We start from the raw sequence: 18220 nt of genomic DNA, 5'->3' as shown, positions 1-18220 counted from the left end.
CCTATATCTATTCCCAACTCTATGCAACAGTTCTCTGTTATGTCTATTCCCAACTCTATGCAACAGTTCTCTCCTATGTCTATTCCCAACTCTATGCAACAGTTCTCTCCTATTCTCTCCTATATCTATTCCCAACTCTATGCAACAGTTCTCTCCTATATCTATTCCCAACTCTATGCAACAGTTCTCTCCTATGTCTATTCCCAACTCTATGCAACAGTTCTCTCCTATATCTATTCCCAACTCTATGCAACAGTTCTCTCCTATATCTATTCCCAACTCTATGCAACAGTTCTCTCCTATGTCTAATCCCAACTCTATGCAACAGTTCTCTCCTATGTCTATTCCCAACTCTATGCAACAGTTCTCTCCTATATCTATTCCCAACTCTATGCAACAGTTCTCTCCTATGTCTAATCCCAACTCTATGCAACAGTTCTCTCCTATATCTATTCCCAACTCTATGCAACAGTTCTCTCCTATGTCTATTCCCAACTCTATGCAACAGTTCTCTCCTATGTCTATTCCCAACTCTATGCAACAGTTCTCTCCTATATCTATTCACAACTCTATGCAACAGTTCTCTCCTATATCTATTCCCAACTCTATGCAACAGTTCTCTGTTATGTCTATTCGCAACTCTATGCAACAGTTCTCTCCTATATCTATTCCCAACTCTATGCAACAGTTCTCTCCTATATCTATTCCCAACTCTATGCAACAGTTCTCTCCTATGTCTATTCGCAACTCTATGCAACAGTTCTCTCCTATGTCTATTCCCAACTCTATGCAACAGTTCTCTCCTATATCTATTCACAACTCTATGCAACAGTTCTCTCCTATGTCTATTCCCAACTCTATGCAACAGTTCTCTCCTATATCTATTCCCAACTCTATGCAACAGTTCTCTCCTATATCTATTCCCAACTCTATGCAACAGTTCTCTGTTATGTCTATTCCCAACTCTATGCAACAGTTCTCTCCTATATCTATTCACAACTCTATGCAACAGTTCTCTCCTATATCTATTCCCAACTCTATGCAACAGTTCTCTCCTATGTCTATTCGCAACTCTATGCAACAGTTCTCTCCTATGTCTATTCCCAACTCTATGCAACAGTTCTCTCCTATATCTATTCACAACTCTATGCAACAGTTCTCTCCTATATCTATTCCCAACTCTATGCAACAGTTCTCTCCTATATCGATTCACAACTCTATGCAACAGTTCTCTCCTATGTCTATTCCCAACTCTATGCAACAGTTCTCTCCTATATCTATTCACAACTCTATGCAACAGTTCTCTCCTATATCTATTCCCAACTCTATGCAACAGTTCTCTGTTATGTCTATTCGCAACTCTATGCAACAGTTCTCTCCTATGTCTATTCCCAACTCTATGCAACAGTTCTCTCCTATATCTATTCACAACTCTATGCAACAGTTCTCTCCTATATCTATTCACAACTCTATGCAACAGTTCTCTCCTATATCTATTCCCAACTCTATGCAACAGTTCTCTCCTATATCTATTCCCAACTCTATGCAACAGTTCTCTCCTATATCTATTCCCAACTCTATGCAACAGTTCTCTCCTATATCTATTCACAACTCTATGCAACAGTTCTCTCCTATATCTATTCACAACTCTATGCAACAGTTCTCTCCTATATCTATTCCCAACTCTATGCAACAGTTCTCTCCTATATCTATTCCCAACTCTATGCAACAGTTCTCTCCTATGTCTAATCCCAACTCTATGCAACAGTTCTCTCCTATATCTATTCCCAGCTCTATGCAACAGTTCTCTGTTATGTCTATTCTCAACTCTATGCAACAGTTCTCTGTTATGTCTATTCTCAACTCTATGCAACAGTTCTCTCCTATATCTATTCCCAACTCTATGCAACAGTTCTCTCCTATGTCTATTCCCAACTCTATGCAACAGTTCTCTCCTATATCTATTCCCAACTCTATGCAACAGTTCTCTCCTATGTCTATTCCCAACTCTATGCAACAGTTCTCTCCTATGTCTATTCCCAACTCTATGCAACAGTTCTCTGTTATGTCTATTCCCAACTCTATGCAACAGTTCTCTGTTATGTCTATTCCCAACTCTATGCAACAGTTCTCTGTTATGTCTATTCCCAACTCTATGCAACAGTTCTCTGTCATGTCTATTCCCAACTCTATGCAACAGTTCTCTGTTATGTCTATTCCCAACTCTATGCAACAGTTCTCTCCTATGTCTATTCCCAACTCTATGCAACAGTTCTCCCTATGTCTATTCCCAACTCTATGCAACAGTTCTCTCCTATGTCTATTCCCAACTCTATGCAACAGTTCTCTCCTATATCTATTCCCAACTCTATGCAACAGTTCTCTGTTATGTCTATTCCCAACTCTATGCAACAGTTCTCTGTTATGTCTATTCCCAACTCTATGCAACAGTTCTCTGTTATGTCTATTCCCAACTCTATGCAACAGTTCTCTGTTATGTCTATTCCCAACTCTATGCAACAGTTCTCTGTTATGTCTATTCCCAACTCTATGCAACAGTTCTCTGTTATGTCTATTCCCAACTCTATGCAACAGTTCTCTGTCATGTCTATTCCCAACTCTATGCAACAGTTCTCTGTTATGTCTATTCCCAACTCTATGCAACAGTTCTCTCCTATATCTATTCCCAACTCTATGCAACAGTTCTCTCCTATGTCTATTCATCTACATTCATGCCATTTAATTCCTGCACAATTCCATTGATTAACTCTACTTACCCCCTTTTTTAGCGATGAGCCCCAAGTGTGTGGGCTTTGTATTCACACGTTAAAGGTGTAGTAAAGGTTTAATAAATGCCTTCTCCTTTGCTTGTGTTGTAGGAGATGAGAAGGGCCGTTGTTTCACCATTGAGTATGTGATGCCCACCAACGTGCAGCTGACGTCGGAGTCTACAGTTAGTGTGCTGAGTAAGTGAAGACTTGTCATATGCTCAACTCAGTGTCATCTTCCTCTGTTCCGAGGACATATCAAGTGTCTTAGAGTAGGAGTGCTGATTTAGGATCAGTTTGACCTTTTTAGATCACCATGTACAGTATGAGATAACATGGACAGGCGGATACGTTAGGAATACGGACTCTGGTCCCGAGCACAAACACACCTGTTCTGTTGTGGGAGGGCATAAAGGTAGGGCCAAGAGTTTTTCCTGACTGTATGACCTGGCAAGTCATTAACGATCATATAACCAGAGCCCAGAGTTTTTTCAGATCAGATCACATGGTCAGGAAGAGCTCCTGGCCTAACTCCTAGGCCGCCAGACAGACTGCTGTCACTTTAGGCCTCAAGATATTTCTGTTGTTAAAATACATTTTTAAAAACTTTGACATAAGTCATAATGTCAAACAAAAGGCATGTTGAATTATCATTATGACAAATAGTGAATTCTGTGGACAATGATGCGATGCACATACTGTATGTCATATACTTATGTCATTCCCCTAGAGAGACCGAAGGTACTCATGGTATGCATGGTGTATGCCAGGGGTAGGTAACTAGATTCAGCCGCGGGACAATTTTTTGTCTGAGTGGATGGTTTATTATAATAATAGTGCAAATTGACCACAAGCCCAAAAAGAGATTTTGAATTTGAAAATAACAATTTCATACCTTCATTACATTGAGACACGATCACATAAACTCAGCAAAAAAGAAACATCTTCTCACTGTCAACTGCATTTATTTTCAGCAAACTTAAATCTGTCGTTCTGCCCCTGAACAGGCAGTTAACTCACTGTTCCTAGGCCGTCATTGAAAATAAGAATCTGTTCTTTACTGACTTGCCTAGTTAAAAAGGTTAAAAAAATAAAATGTGTAAATATTTGTATGAACATAAGATTCAACAACTGAGACATAAACTGAACAAGTTCCACAGAAAAGTAACAGTCAATATCTGGTGTGGCCATTGCATCTCCTCCTCATGGACTGCACCAGATTTGCCAGTTCTTGCTGTGAGATGTTACCCACTCTTCCACCAAGGCACCTGCAAGTTCCTGGACATTTCTGGGGGGAATAGCCCTCACCCTCTAATCCAACAGGTCCCAGACACTCTCAATGGGATTGAGATCCGGGCTGTTCGCTGACCATAGCAGAACACTGATATTCATGTCTTGCAGGAAATCACGCGCAGAATGAGCAGTATGTCTGGTGGCATTGTCATGCTGGAGGGTCATGTCAGGATGAGCCTGCAGGAAGGGTACCACATGAGGGAGGATGCCTTCCCTGTAACACACAGCGTTGAGATTGCCTGCAATGACAACAAGCTCAGTCCGATGATGCTGAGACACACCACCTCAGACCATGACGGACCCTCCACCTCCAAATCGATCCTGCTCCAGAGTACAGGCCTCGGTGTAACGCTCATTCCTTCGACGATAAACACAAATCCAACCATTACCCCTGGTGAGACAAAACCTTGACTCGTCAGTGAAGAGCACTTTTTGCCAGTCCTGTCCTGGCCTGTCTCCCTGTAGCGCTGTCTTAGGCTTCTCACAGAATGGACATTGCAGTTTATTGCCCTGGCCACATCGGCAGTCCTCATGCCTCTTTGCAGCATGCCTAAGGCACGTTCACGCAGATGAGCAGGGACCCTGGGCATCTTTCTTTTGGTGTTTATCAGAGTCAGCAGAAAGGCCTCTTTAGTGTCCTGTTTTCATAACTATGACCTTAATTACCTACTGTCTGTAAGCTGTTAGTGTCTTAACGGCCGTTCCACAGGTGCATGTTCATTAATTGTTAATGGTTCATTGAACAAGCATGGGAAACAGTGTTTAAACCCTTTACAATGACGATCTGTGGATTTTACGAATTATCTTTGAAAGACAGGGTCCTGAGAAAGGGATGTTTCTTTTTATTGCTGAGTTTGTCTTTTTTTAGTGGAAATACTTGAACAGATTTGGTCAATTAAACCAATTTTTAGCTGAATGTTGCCAAACCCTACCGTATGTTCTGTGTAAGAGAAAATGTAGTAAAAAATAATAAAAAATCCATACGGCACAGGCTTGGGATGGACTGAATGGATGTAAAGTAGAGTAGTGCTACAGTGGTCCCAACTGACACACATCCACAGAATTCACACATCTCCCCCCCATATAGATGTATGTTTATGCTATTCCTGACTTGCCTCTTGAGGCATGGCTTATTCCACTCTAACAAGGGATAGGGAGGGAGATATGAAAAATGCAAGGTGCTATTTATTTTGCGAGAGATGTCCCTCAGGCCAAATGCAGGCACTAGGACCCTGGAGACACACTGTCAGAGGAGACGCAGTTTGAGTATATGTAAAATACAGTGAGAGAGATTCCCATAAGGCCTAAAGTGAAGAAGGGGAGAATGAAGATTTACAAAACTCAGAAAGCAGTAATAAGACCTGTGGGGTTCTGTCTCACAATTTAAATAATTTGCAAAAACCCACAGACCAGACCAATATACTACCAGACACAATTGTATTCATTGAACAAGCATGGGAAAATGGGAAACAAACCTTTTACAATGAAGATCTGTGAAGTTATTTGGATTTTTACGAATTATCTTTGAAAGTCCTGAGAAAGGGGCGTTTTCTTTTTTTGATGAGTTTATGATGATGGGAACTGAGAACTCCTCACCATTTTTAAGCTGGCTATTGAAGAGTGGGTCCACTGTTTAGAGAGAGCTAATCACCAATTAGACCACTGAAATTTGGAGTACTTAAGAAGTGCTAAGAGGCTCAACCCCAGACAGGCTCACTGGTTGCTCTTCTTCACCCGCTTCAACTTCAACTTCACCGTCACCTATCTGTCTGGCAAGAAAAATGTGAAGGCCGATTCCTTATCCCGTCTATTTGACTCCCCTTCCTCTAACCCAGCTCCCGAGCCCATCCTGTCTCCGTCTTGTGTCATGGGACCCATACAGTGGGAAATCCAATCAGCCATCCAAGAGGCCCTACGCCACGACCCAGCACCTCCCGACACCCCTGCAGGCAAGACCTACGTTCCGGCGTCCGTCAGACCCCAGCTAATGCTGTGGTACCATACCTCGCTGAGTTCTGGCCATCCCAGGGTCACCCAGACCACGGAGCTACTGACACGCAAGTTCTGGTGGTCATTCCTAACAGCAGACGTCAGAGATTACGTGCTTTCCTGTCCCGTCTGTGCATGGGCAAAGAGCCCTCGCCAACTACCTACCGGTAAGCTTGAGCATTTACCTACACCACACAGACCATGGTCCCACATCGCCATGAATTTCCTCACTGATCTGCTAAACTCTTCAGTTCTCCAAGGTGGGTCGACTCATCCCCCTTCCGTATCTACATAATGCCATGGAAATGGCCGAGTGCATGTTCCAACAGATGTTTCGTCTGTATGGGATCCCAGTTCGTCTCCAGAGTGTGGCGAGCCTTCTGCGACCGGCTGGGGGTCTCCATCAACCTATCCTCCGGATACCATCGCCAAGCCAACGGGCAGCCGGAACACCTGAATCAGGAAATAGGGAAGTACCTTCACCAACACTGCACCCACCAACTACACGAGTGGAGTCGCTGTCTAGGCTGGGCCGAATAAGCACAGAACTCCCGGGTGCACTCCATCGTACTCCTTTTCAGTTTGTCCTCGGACACCAACCCACGTGTTCCCATGGGAGACAGAGCCCGGAACTGTGCCTAACATCGATGAGTGGTTTCGACAGTGTGAGCAGGTTTGGGAGACCGCACATCGGCACCTACATCAAGCTTCCCTCTCCCAGAAACGGTTTGTCGACCTACTCTGCACTTCCAACCTGGGCAACGTGTGTGGCTCTCTACCCGGGACATTCAGTTTCGTGACCCCTGCAAAAAGTTTAGTCCCCGGTTCATTGGTCCTTTCAAAATTACACAACGCATCAATCCTGTCACTTACCGTCTCCAGTTGCTCCGCCATTACCGGATCTCCTCGTCCTTCCATGTGTCCCATCTCAAGCCTGTGAGGTACAGTGGCTCACCCTCTCCATTTGATGTCGGCGGTGCACCGGCTTATTCAGCCAAGTCCTCCTTGACTCCAAGCGCCTGGGTGGTCGTATCCACTACCTGGTGGATTGGGAGGGGTACGGACCTGAAGAACGGTGCTGGATCTCCCCCCAGGACATCCTCAACCCAGCTATGATCCTGGCTTTCTACCGTAACCGTCCTGACCACCCAGCTCCACGTCCCTAGGGAGGTCCCCTGCTCAGCTTCCTAAGCCGTCAAGAGCCGCCCATGGAGGGGGGTACTGTAACGTCTGCTTCCAACTCACTCTCAAACACGCAGATCCCCTGAACGCAGCTCACTTTCCAGCCCACTTTCCAGCTCATTTTCCAGCCCACTTTCCAGCTCACACTCTCAAACACGTAGATCCCCTGAACGCAGCTCACTTTCCAGCCCACTTTCCAGCTCACACTCTCAAACACATAGATCCCCTGAACACAGCGCACTCTCCAGATCCCAATCACCTGATTTCTGATCACCTGTTCACACACTATTTAGTTCAGCTCTTTGCACCCCATCATTGTGAGGTCTTGTTTGTTTTGTGACACACTTCGGAGCTCTATTTTACCATGATTTAATCCTCCTGTGCATGATAGTTTTGGCTTGCCTCATTAACGACACCTTTTGACTATTCCCTGCCTGTACTTTCGGATTTCCTGATCTCATGGACAACGTTACAAGCCTTTTCCCTGACTGTACTGTTGCCATTTACAAGCCCCTGTGTATGGCCTTCTGCCTGCCTCTGGACCCAGCTACCTGCCTCCTCCTGTGGTCCTTTACAATAGACACCTGCTGCGCCCTGCGCTTGAAATCAGCTCTCTGTCTCCCATCGTGTTCATTACAGCTGTAGCATAGACCTGCCTCTTTACCCAGGCTATGAAAATTGACCTATGGTCTGCTCCTGCTTCATATCATAGTTGTTTATGTATTTATTTAGCCTGGCAAGTCAGTTAAGAACAAATTCTTATTTACTATGATGACCTACCAAAAGGCCTCCTGCGGGGACGGCGGCTGGAATTTAAAAAAAAATATATATATAAATATAGGACAAGAGACAACACTGCATGAAGAGAGACCTAAGACGACAACATAGCAAGGCAGCAATACAACATGATACATGGTAGCAGCACAAAACATGGTACAAACATTATTGGGCACAGACAACAGCGCAAAGGGCAAGAAGGTTGAGACAACAATACATCATGCAAAGCAGCCACAACTGTCAGTAAGAGTGTCTTTGCCATGATTGAGTCTTTGAATGAAGAGATTGAGATCAAACTGTCTAGTTTGAGTGTTTTGTGCAGCTTGTTCCAGTCGCTAGCTGCAGCGAACTAAAAAGACGAGGAACCCAGGAATGTGTTTGCTCTGGGGACCGTTAACAGAGAGTGACTGGCAGAACGGGTGTTGTATGTGGAGGATGATGGCTGCAGTAGATATCTCAGATAGGGGGAGTGAGGCCTAAGAGGGTTTTATAAATAAACATCAACCAGTGGGTCTTGCGATGGGTATACAGAGATGACCAGTTTACAGAGGAGTATAGAGTGCAGTCATGTGTCCTATGAGGAGCATTGGTGGCAAATCTGATGGCCGAATGGTAAAGCACATCAAATCGCTCGAGAGCACCCTTACCTGCCGATCTATAAATTATGTCTCTGTAATCTAGAATGGGTAGTATGGTCATCTGAGTCAGGGTTAGTTTGGCAGCTGGGGTGAAAGAGGAGCGATTACAATAGACGAAACCAAGTCTGGATGTTACTTTAGCCTGCAGCGTTGATATATGCTGAGGGAAGGGCAGTGTACAGTCTAGCCATACTCCCAAGTACTTGTATGAGGTGACTACCTTAAGCTCTAAACCCTCAGAGGTAGTAATCACACCTGTGGGGAGAAGGGCATTCTTCTTACCAAACCACATTTGGACCTGTTTTGGAGGTGTTCAGAAAAAGGTTAAGGGTAGGGAGAGCTTGTTGGACACCAAGAAAGCTTTGTTGTAGAACATTTAACACACAATCCAGGGAGGGGCCAGCTGAGTATCTGTATATAAATGGATGAGAGAGCTTCCTACTGCCTGAGCTATGTTGTTGATGTAAATTGAGAAGAGCGTGGGGCTTAGGATTGAGCCTTGGGGTACTCCCTTGGTGGCAGGCAGTGGCTGAGAAGGCAGATTTTCTGACTTTATACACTGCACTCTTAGGTAATTAGCAAACCAGACCAAAGACCCCTCAGAGACACCAATACTCCTTAGTCGGCCCACAAGAATGGAAAGGTCTACCGTATCAAAAGATTTGGCCATGTAAATAAAAATAGCAGCACAACATTGCTTAGAATCAAGCGCAATGGTGATATAACCATAACCTGGGCAGAAACCAGATTGCATACCCAAGAAAATACTATAGACATCAAGAAAGCCAGGGGAATAAGAGGGCAAAACATTGGGGATAGTCACATTAAAGGGGTGGGAGATGAGGAAATGTTGGATGGGAAAGAGGCATGGATGAGTCTTAATGAAGTGGTGATTAAAGAACTTATTGAGGTCTGACCCACAGAGAGAACTGCTCCTTAAACTAACTTTGGCCTTCCGGATAGCCTGAGTGCACTTATTTCTCATTTGCCTGAACGAGAGTCAGTCAGCCTGAGTATGCGTATGCCGAGCCTTTCACCAAATGTAATTCTTGAGGTGGAGTAACTCTAAAAGATCACAGTCGAACCAGGGGCTGAACATGTTTTTAATTCTCATTTTCTTTATGGGGGTGTGGTCGTTAACAATACCACTGAAAATATCAAAAAAGAAGGTCCAAGCATCTTCGATAGAGGGGATCAAGCGGATTCTATACCATTTTACAGAGGCCAGTTCACGAAGGAAGGCTTTGCTCATTAAAGTATTTTAGCAAGTGTCTATGAAAAATCAGGACAGGTCGTTTCACTGAGCAGCCATTACGAACACAGGCTGTAAAACAGTGATCACTAAGGTCATTACAGAAAACACCAGAGTGATTCCTATCAGGATTATTTGTGAGGATAACATCAAGAAGAGTAGCCTTTTCTGGGAGTTGGAGTCATACCTTGCGGGATTGGTAATAATCTGAGAGAGATTTAGGGAGTCCCATTGCTTTAGGACTTGGTCAGGTCGATTAAGCATGTCCCAGTTTAGGTCACCTAGCAGGACAAATTCAGACTTGGTGTAGGGGGCCAGGAGAGAGGTTAGGGCAGGTAAGGTACAGGCCGGTGCTGATGGAGGACGATAGCACCCAGCAACAGTCATCAAGGAGCTATTTGAGTTTAATAGTTAGTTTAATACTTAAAACCAGCAAATCAAATTGTTTGTGGACAGACTTGGTGGAGACAACTGAGCACGGAAGGTGATCCTTGGTTAAGAATGCCACTCCCCCACCTTTGGCAGATCTGTCTCGCTGAAAAAGGTTATAACCAGAAAACATCCGTATTCAAAACACTCTCTTAACCACGTCTCAGTGATGACCAACACATCTGGATTGGAGCTGTGAACCCACACTTTCAATTAATCAATTTTAGGTCATAAGCTTCTAGTGTTAACGTGGAGAAAACCCAGGGTTTTACGAGAGCAGAAGTCAGTGAAGCAGATATTAGAGCACAAGTCAGAATTGGGGCTTGCAGTTATATTGGTATGGTTAATGGAGAATCCAGGGAGAAAACATTCTCACAGTGGGGGTCCCAGCAACATCTCCTTAAGTTGAGATGCCTGTGGAGACATCCCAGGCAGTGGAACCACCCCTTGGTGTGTGCAAATGGAATGACACCAGGAACAGAGGTAGCTATATTGCTCCTTGTTTGTCAGAGACCTCAAGAGGGAAAAGCAATCAACTGTGAGAAGTTGAAAAAAAGTTACAAAACCAATTTAACCAGGAAAAAAATCTAGTGTTTGCTATATGCTATTCACTGCTTTAGGATTCTTTTACTGAGTCAATCAAATCATGTTGTGCTTTATCTCAGTGGTTAGATAACACATTTAATTGACTCGTATATTTAAACTCTTTGCAGAACAGACTCATCACAATAGATTGACTTGGATGAATTGACTGAATAAATGAATGAACAAACTCATGAACAAACGAACAAACGTAGTAATTGTATCATCCATTCTTTCTCCTTCCCCTGTTCCAGAGATGATCCGTTCAGCCACTCCCTTCCCCCTGGTGAGTCTCTTCTTCTTGTTCATTGGTTTTGTCCTGAGCAATATCGGACATATCCGGCCCCACCGCACCATCCTGGCCTTCATCTCCGGAATCTTCTTCATCCTCTCAGGTAAATGACATATCACTTCTGTGAATGCATTTTGTTGAAACAAGAGATCCTTCACATTATTTATTGAGTTTAAGTGCCAGTTTCCTGGAAAACAGATTGAACCTAGTCCTGGACTAATGAACTATTTAAATGGAGAATCTCTGTGAGGCGGAGCGGCACAGGGGAACCAAACAGCAGACTCAGACGAAGAAACGGAAATGCAATGAACCAAGGTATTTAGTGTAACACAGGGAGATATGGAGTGCAGATCCGGGGAAGCTCGGATGAGTTGTAGGAAACTAGATGTGGAGGCTGAGGTTGGAGTGAGCTGGGTTGGGACAGGGTCCAGAGGGGAATCCAATGGAGTGGTGGTGTGGTGAATCCAGAACAGGGTAGCAGGGTGGTGAGATGTGGGACAGGAGCTAGAGTCAGAGCAGCAAAATGAGCAGAGATTACGTTCTGGCAGAGTTGAAGTGGCAGGACTGAGTATTTGTAGAGGTCTTGATTCTGGAACGGGTTGCAGCTGGTGGGGATCTGCTCTGACTCCAGCACACCTGTCTCCAACCACACAATCACACACAGGGAGAGAGTGAGAGAGGGAGAGAGTGTACTGGGGCAGTCGCTGCAGGTCAAGGAGACACCAGATGAACACGAGGGCGTAGCAGGAGCAGATGTGACAGATCTCCATGGACAATGTGTGTTATTCCAGGACTAGGTTTAATCTGTGTCAAGGAAACTGGCTCAATATGGTTTCATTTTAAATCCCCAGGACACATTCTTTGGTTTTTCATCTAGTAGTGATTTGCATGCACAATTGTTACTGGCATTACCATAGAATGCAGCCCTTGTTGCGTAGTAACAGGAAATTGGGGTCCTGTATCAGTGATCACACCATGACAGCTATACTACCCATTTCTATTTCTAATGGAATGTTGCATATCATTAACATACTGTACAAGTACGCAAATATATCACCATAGAATTACAACATCCTGCTTATGCAGAAGAATCTGTATTCTTCCTATCACTTGCTCTCTCTCTTAAACACACTCGTTCTCTCGCGCCCCATTCTCTTCTCTCCATCCGTCCTCTCTCTCTGCTAGGTCTGTCTCTGGTGGTGGGCCTGGTGTTGTACATCTCCAGTATTAATGATGAGATGTTGAACAGGACCAAGACCAACGAGGCCTACTTCAGTTACCAGTATGGCTGGTCCTTCGCTTTCGCTGCCATCTCCTTTCTGCTCACTGAGGTAACTTCCTCCTTGCTTCTTCATTACATTGTGGGCCCAATCCCAAATCCAACCCCATAGCCTAACCTACCCCCTAGAGCCTATGCATTTTGCTTACACCTGTCAATGTAGAGTAGTACATAGGGCAGCATTTCCCGAACTGCACGTATTGGTTAATTTTGCCCATCTGATTCAAATAATCAAAGCTTGATGATTGGTTGATTATTTGAATCGCCTGTATAGTGCTAAGGAAAAAACTAAACGTGGCATCCCGAGGACAAAGTTTGGGAAATGCTGACATAGGGTCTAGGGGTCTATGTAGAACAAATATTTTGCGCAATGATACCCATATTCTTAAGTCTGATACAGATAAGGGGACATCTAGGTTGATTGGGCAATTAACTGTTCTTCAAGGCACAACCCTGCCGTTGTGATATCATTTGTTGAAGAGGATACTGTAAGTTATCCTGCTCCCTTGCATCTGTCATGTATCTCCAGACGGCCGGCGTCATGTCCGTCTACCTGTTCATGAAGCGCTACACGGCCGAGGAGATGTACAGACCCCACCCGGGCTTATACGGGCCGCGCCACAGCAACTGCTCCGACTACTCTGGTCAGTTCCTGCACCCGGACACCTGGGACCAGCACGGCCGCAGCCCCTCCAGCATCTCCAGCGAAGCCTCGCTCCAGATGAACCACTCTCTCCACTCCAACTACCCAGCGCTCCTCAAGTGTCCCGAGTATGACCGCATGTCCTCCTCACCATGCTGAGGCCTGCGTGAAGCCCTGGAGCCTGGGCAGTGGGTTGTACACACATCCCCAGGAAGGGAGAGTCTGACTGAGGTGGTAGACTAGGTTGTTCGGTCTAGAGGAGGGCGATTGAGAGGGCTGATGGGGAGGCGCCTAGGCTGCGTTTTATGAGAGAGGGGGGGGCGTATCTTTTTCCATGTGTGTGACGACCTCTTTTGAAGTCCTCTTGTAGTACAGTTTTCTGAATTTTGACACATTTGGGAGATGGCGACCCCCACAGCCGACCTTCCATTTCTGGTTTTACTCATAGTACAGTAGAAGTAGTGATTCTCAATCAGACCTTGTTCACCTTCGCCGTACAGTACGTTCTCCATCTTGGTCAATATAGAAGCCGATATCTCCCCGGTAACCCTTCTGTCAACTGTATAACTTGTAAGATAATATACTATAAGTGGGTAGATTGAAAGTGAAACGTTTCTCTCTTTATTATCTATTTATTTTGACTGTGGGTTTAATCATCCCGTCAGAGAGCAGGATGTTCATTACACGTAATTTATCAATTTAAATCTTTTTTCTTTCATCGTCCATCTCACGCTCAGCACTGTTGTACTGTTAATAAAGACAGAGATAATGTTTGTATATGTTTGAATGGAAAGAAACCAGGGAGCTACTACTACATCCATGGAGTCCAAATGGAGTCCCTGCAGAATTACAGGATGTACATAATGCAGTGAAAAGGGGGGGGGTGTAAAGGGATGATGAAGCTGAAGGAGAGAGAAAGGAGAATAGTGTGTGTATAGCCCCAGAACATGGTTTGATAGTCATTGTGACCATCAGATATGGAGAGCCAGTTTGAATGTAATGTAGCTGATGAAGGATGCAAAGTTGATATAAGCTGATCCTGATTTTGCTGTTAATAGTGCACCAGGCACTTACTTATACACTACTGGTCAAAATGGTTTTTATTTTGTTTTTACTATTTTCTACATTGTAGAATAACAGTGAAGACATCAAAACTATGAAATATCATATACAGTATGTAATCATGTAGTAACCAAAATATTTTATAGTTGAGATTCTTCAAATAGCCACCCTTTGCTGATGACAGCTTTGCACACTCTTAGCATTCTCTCAACCAGCTTCACCTGGAATGCTTTTCCAAACGTCTTGAAGGAGTTCCAACATATGCTGAGCACTTGTTGGCTGTTTTTCCTTCACTCTGCAGTATGACTCATCCCAAACATCTCAATTTGATTGAGGTCGGGGGATTGTGGAGGCCAGGTCATCTGATGCAGCACTCCATCACTCTCCTTCTTGTTCAAATAGTCCTTACACAGCCTGGAGGTGTGTTGGGTTATTGTCCTGTTGAAAAACAAATGATAGTCCCACTAAGCCCAAACCAGATGGGATGGCGTATCGCTGCAGAATGCTGTGGTAGCCATGTCTTAAAGTAATGGACTGTTGTTTCTCTTTGCTTATTTGAGCTGTTCTTGACATAATTGAGAGAATGCCAAGAGTGTGCAAAGCTGTCATCAAGGTAAAGGGTGGCTTTTTGAAGAATCTCAAATATAAAATATATATTTTTTAACACTTTTGGTTACTACCTGATTCCATATGTGTTATTTCATTGTTTTGAGGTCTTCACTATTATTCAACAATGTAGAAAATATAAAAAATAAAGAAAAACCCTTGAATGAGAAGGTGTTCTAAAATGTTTGGCCGGTAGTGTACCTGTAAAATAATCTGCTTTTTGGCAATGGAGTAAATCACTGGAAATGTCAAATGTATACTTAAAACAAGTTTTCTATCAGATTGCATATGCATAGTTACATAGGGGGGTCAGGTAGCCTAGTGGTTAGAGAATTGGGCCAGTAACCGAAAGGTTGCTAGATCAAATCCCCAAGCTGACAAGGTAGAAATCTGTCGTTCTGCCCCTGAACAAGGCAGTTAACCCACTGTTCCTAGGCCATCATTGTAAATAAGAAATTGTTCTTAACTGACTTACCTAGATAAATAAAGGTTAAATACAAAATTAAATAAATGTAAGCAGTTTGTCTTTGGATTGTTGTGTGTGTCCCAAATGGCACCCCATGGCCCTGGACAAAAGTAGTTTGCTATGTAGGGAATAGGGTGCCATTAGGAATTTGACATTGATTAATTAAGGAGAGGCCCTGTTAGAAAAAAATCTTACTGTGTTAAATGTGACTAACTTGAAAATACATCTTGTCTCATATACATATATTTAAGTTATAGTATTTATGCCATAGTAAGACCTCATTATTTGTTCAATCTTTGTATATTTTTAAGTCAATTATCAATCTAGAGGACACAACTATTGTCGATGTTCAATGTTGTGACTGATGTTAATATTGTTAATAAATAACAATTACTATGTTTTTTCTTGTTAAGTGGTCTCATTGACAGCCTAGAAGTTTCTACCCACAGTGCGCAAAGGGGGGGGGGGATAGCAAAAAAGGAGAAGGGTATTGGAGTGGAGAAGCGTGTGGCTCAGTCTGAAAACATCCGATAGTGTTGTGGTTGTTCAACAGGCAACATTTCTACATTGGATCTTCATAAAATACATACGGCATGTTTCCACTTGATAGCTTTGTTCAGTTTGAAGGATAAATCGTATATTTTGAGAAAAAAATCCAAATGTTAAAACTGCCAAACAAATATGAACTATCTCCACATTGTCAAAACACTATTTGAGTTGTTTCTTCAGATTAGAACAGTCTTCTCGTTACAATGTATTTGTGTTAACACTGTATATATTTAATCATAAACATATACATAGACTGAAATACATTTTGTATAGACTATTACATGTGTAAGTTATAACCGTCTGGATGTTCTACTCATTGGTAGCCATGCTAAGCCATAGAACCATTCATTTATGCAGTATTTATATTATGCCTGTGGTTATAGCTGCTTTGCCTCTTGCATCGCATATTCAAAATGTGAGCTTTTGCATTTGTTGTAATACGCATAATATTTGAGAAAATATTAAAGTCAGAGAAGAAGTCATTGGAAATTGTTGAAATGTCTTTTTTTTTATTTTTTACAAAGAGTAATTTTCATGATGTTCGATGTGCAATGTACTGTATTATATCTCTGAAAATAAATAAATAACTGCTGTATTTGATGAAGTACCTCAAGGTGGAACTTCTTGTCTCCTCTTAAAATAAATGAATGTGTCCACTTTATACTTCTCTACCTCAAGAGACAGATTATCTCAAATCAAATGTTATTTGTCACATGCTTGGTAAACAACAGGTGTATACTAACAGTGAAATGCTTACTTCCCACCAACGCAGAGAGAAATACTAGAGGAATAAATAAAAAGAGTAATGATATGTGTCAGGATTATCTGTTGATTTGTGTGATGTGCTTCACATGGTCTCCCTGTAGTATAGTGGTTCCAGGGATATTAGGACTCCTGTGGGGGTACTTGGCCTATCCGTAGGGGTAAGATTCGTGAGACCATAGGACTACTGGTAAAATACACATGAGGGGGTACTTCAGGGGTACTCCAGGCAGAGAGAACTTCAGTAACCAAAAAAGGTAGGGAACCGCTGGTCTAGCAGTACAGTACAGTGCCGTATATTTTGTACACTGCATGGCCAATGCTCTTTACTAGTATAGTAATTGATGAAGAATTCCCTTTAGACTATTGAGATGTGCCCATTTTACACTTTTGTCCCCATTTAAAGAGTATTGAGATGCACCCCTCATGAGTATTGAGATGCACTCTTTTTAACACATAATGGGGGCTGATTCAGACCCGAGTGATGCGTACTTAAATGGAACATAATTATTTTACACTTTCTCAGTGTAAGAAATTAATGCTTGTAGTGTTACAGTAAATCTTTTTTTTGGGGTGTTTTAACACTGTATGGTGTAAAGCCTAATTAGCATATTTCTCAGGTTGCATTTTCTTTTTGAATAAATTAAGTTAACACCCATGACTGTATTTGTTTGTGACAGAGACATGATTGTTGAACTCTTTCCTTTTAAAGGCCTCTGACTTTCCCCAAGTGAGTTCCTGGGTGAATGTTATCATTAAAATTATACTCTGACAATATATTACATGTATCATAAGGTCTTACTTATTGGCCTAGTTGATGATCTAGTTTAACCCTCACACAGTGGTGTTAGGAAACCCCTTGTTTACAGGCCACATCAGGCCTGCAAGTCACATTATGCTGGCTTGCAAAGTGATGTTTAATTCCTATTGGAATCCAGCTAGAGTTGGACTTTTTATTCACCCGCAAGCTGCATTCAGAATGACTTAGTTTAGTTTATTAATTCGGCCATTTTAAAAAACAAGCACACATAAAACTTAAAAGCCATACATGCACAAGAATAAAATCATCGAGGATAACGCGCAATAAAGTCTGGGACTTATTTCCATTGTGGTCCTCTTGAGACAAGATGGCTAGACAAGATCGAACACAGTACGGCAGTGAAATAATAAAGCAAAAACAGAGAAGAAGAACCTCTCATCATTCCAACATCATAGGGGTTATTCATATGGGCACAGAAGACACCAAACATATTTTTACTTTATTTTTAAATCTGTCCAGAGGAGACTTCATTAAAAAAAACTACCGTAACCATTTAAACCGGAACAAGCATTTCAGTAATAGGTGCAATAAATCAAATTAACTGATTGGATTATTTGTTTTAAATGTAGTGTCGGGTTCGATCCTCGGCTGTATCACAACCGGCTGTGATCGGGAGTCCCATAGGGCAGCGCACAATTGACCCAGCGTCGTCCGGGTTAGGGGAGGGTTTGGCCGCGAGGGCTTTCCTTGGCTCATTGCGTTCTAGCGACTCCTTGTGGTGGGCCGGGCACCTGCTGGCTGACCTCGTTGTTAGGTGAATGGTGTTTCCTCTGACACGGTGCGGCTGGCTTCCAGGTTTAAGTGGGCGGGTGTTAAGAAGCGCAGCTTTGC

General features: G+C 43.1%; 1 protein-coding gene across 4 annotated transcripts in view; it reads left to right on the top strand.

Annotated features, from left to right (window-relative positions):
* Positions 1-15658, top strand: part of LOC118371475 (voltage-dependent calcium channel gamma-5 subunit-like) — a 36023-nt gene extending 20365 nt beyond the window's left edge. Inside the window, exons 3-7 of one of the 4 annotated variants that reach the window (XM_035756918.2) lie at positions 2880-2966; positions 5897-6217; positions 11165-11305; positions 12388-12533; positions 13011-15658. In XM_035756918.2, coding sequence (XP_035612811.1) covers positions 2880-2966; positions 5897-6217; positions 11165-11305; positions 12388-12533; positions 13011-13283 — 968 coding nt within the window. In that variant the 3' untranslated portion in view covers positions 13284-15658. Of the gene's footprint in view, positions 1-2879; positions 2967-4175; positions 4456-5896; positions 6218-11164; positions 11306-12387; positions 12534-13010 lie in introns of those variants that run through there. The other 3 variants (XM_035756919.2, XM_052527506.1, XM_035756920.2) reach the window with 3 other exon arrangements.
* Positions 15659-18220: the final 2562 nt, after the last annotated feature.

Source organism: Oncorhynchus keta, chromosome 10 (genome assembly GCF_023373465.1).
Source record: "Oncorhynchus keta strain PuntledgeMale-10-30-2019 chromosome 10, Oket_V2, whole genome shotgun sequence".
Taxonomy (NCBI): domain Eukaryota; kingdom Metazoa; phylum Chordata; class Actinopteri; order Salmoniformes; family Salmonidae; genus Oncorhynchus; species Oncorhynchus keta.
The sequence above is the reverse complement of the archived record's forward strand: the minus strand, read 5'-3'. Positions and strand labels throughout refer to the sequence as shown.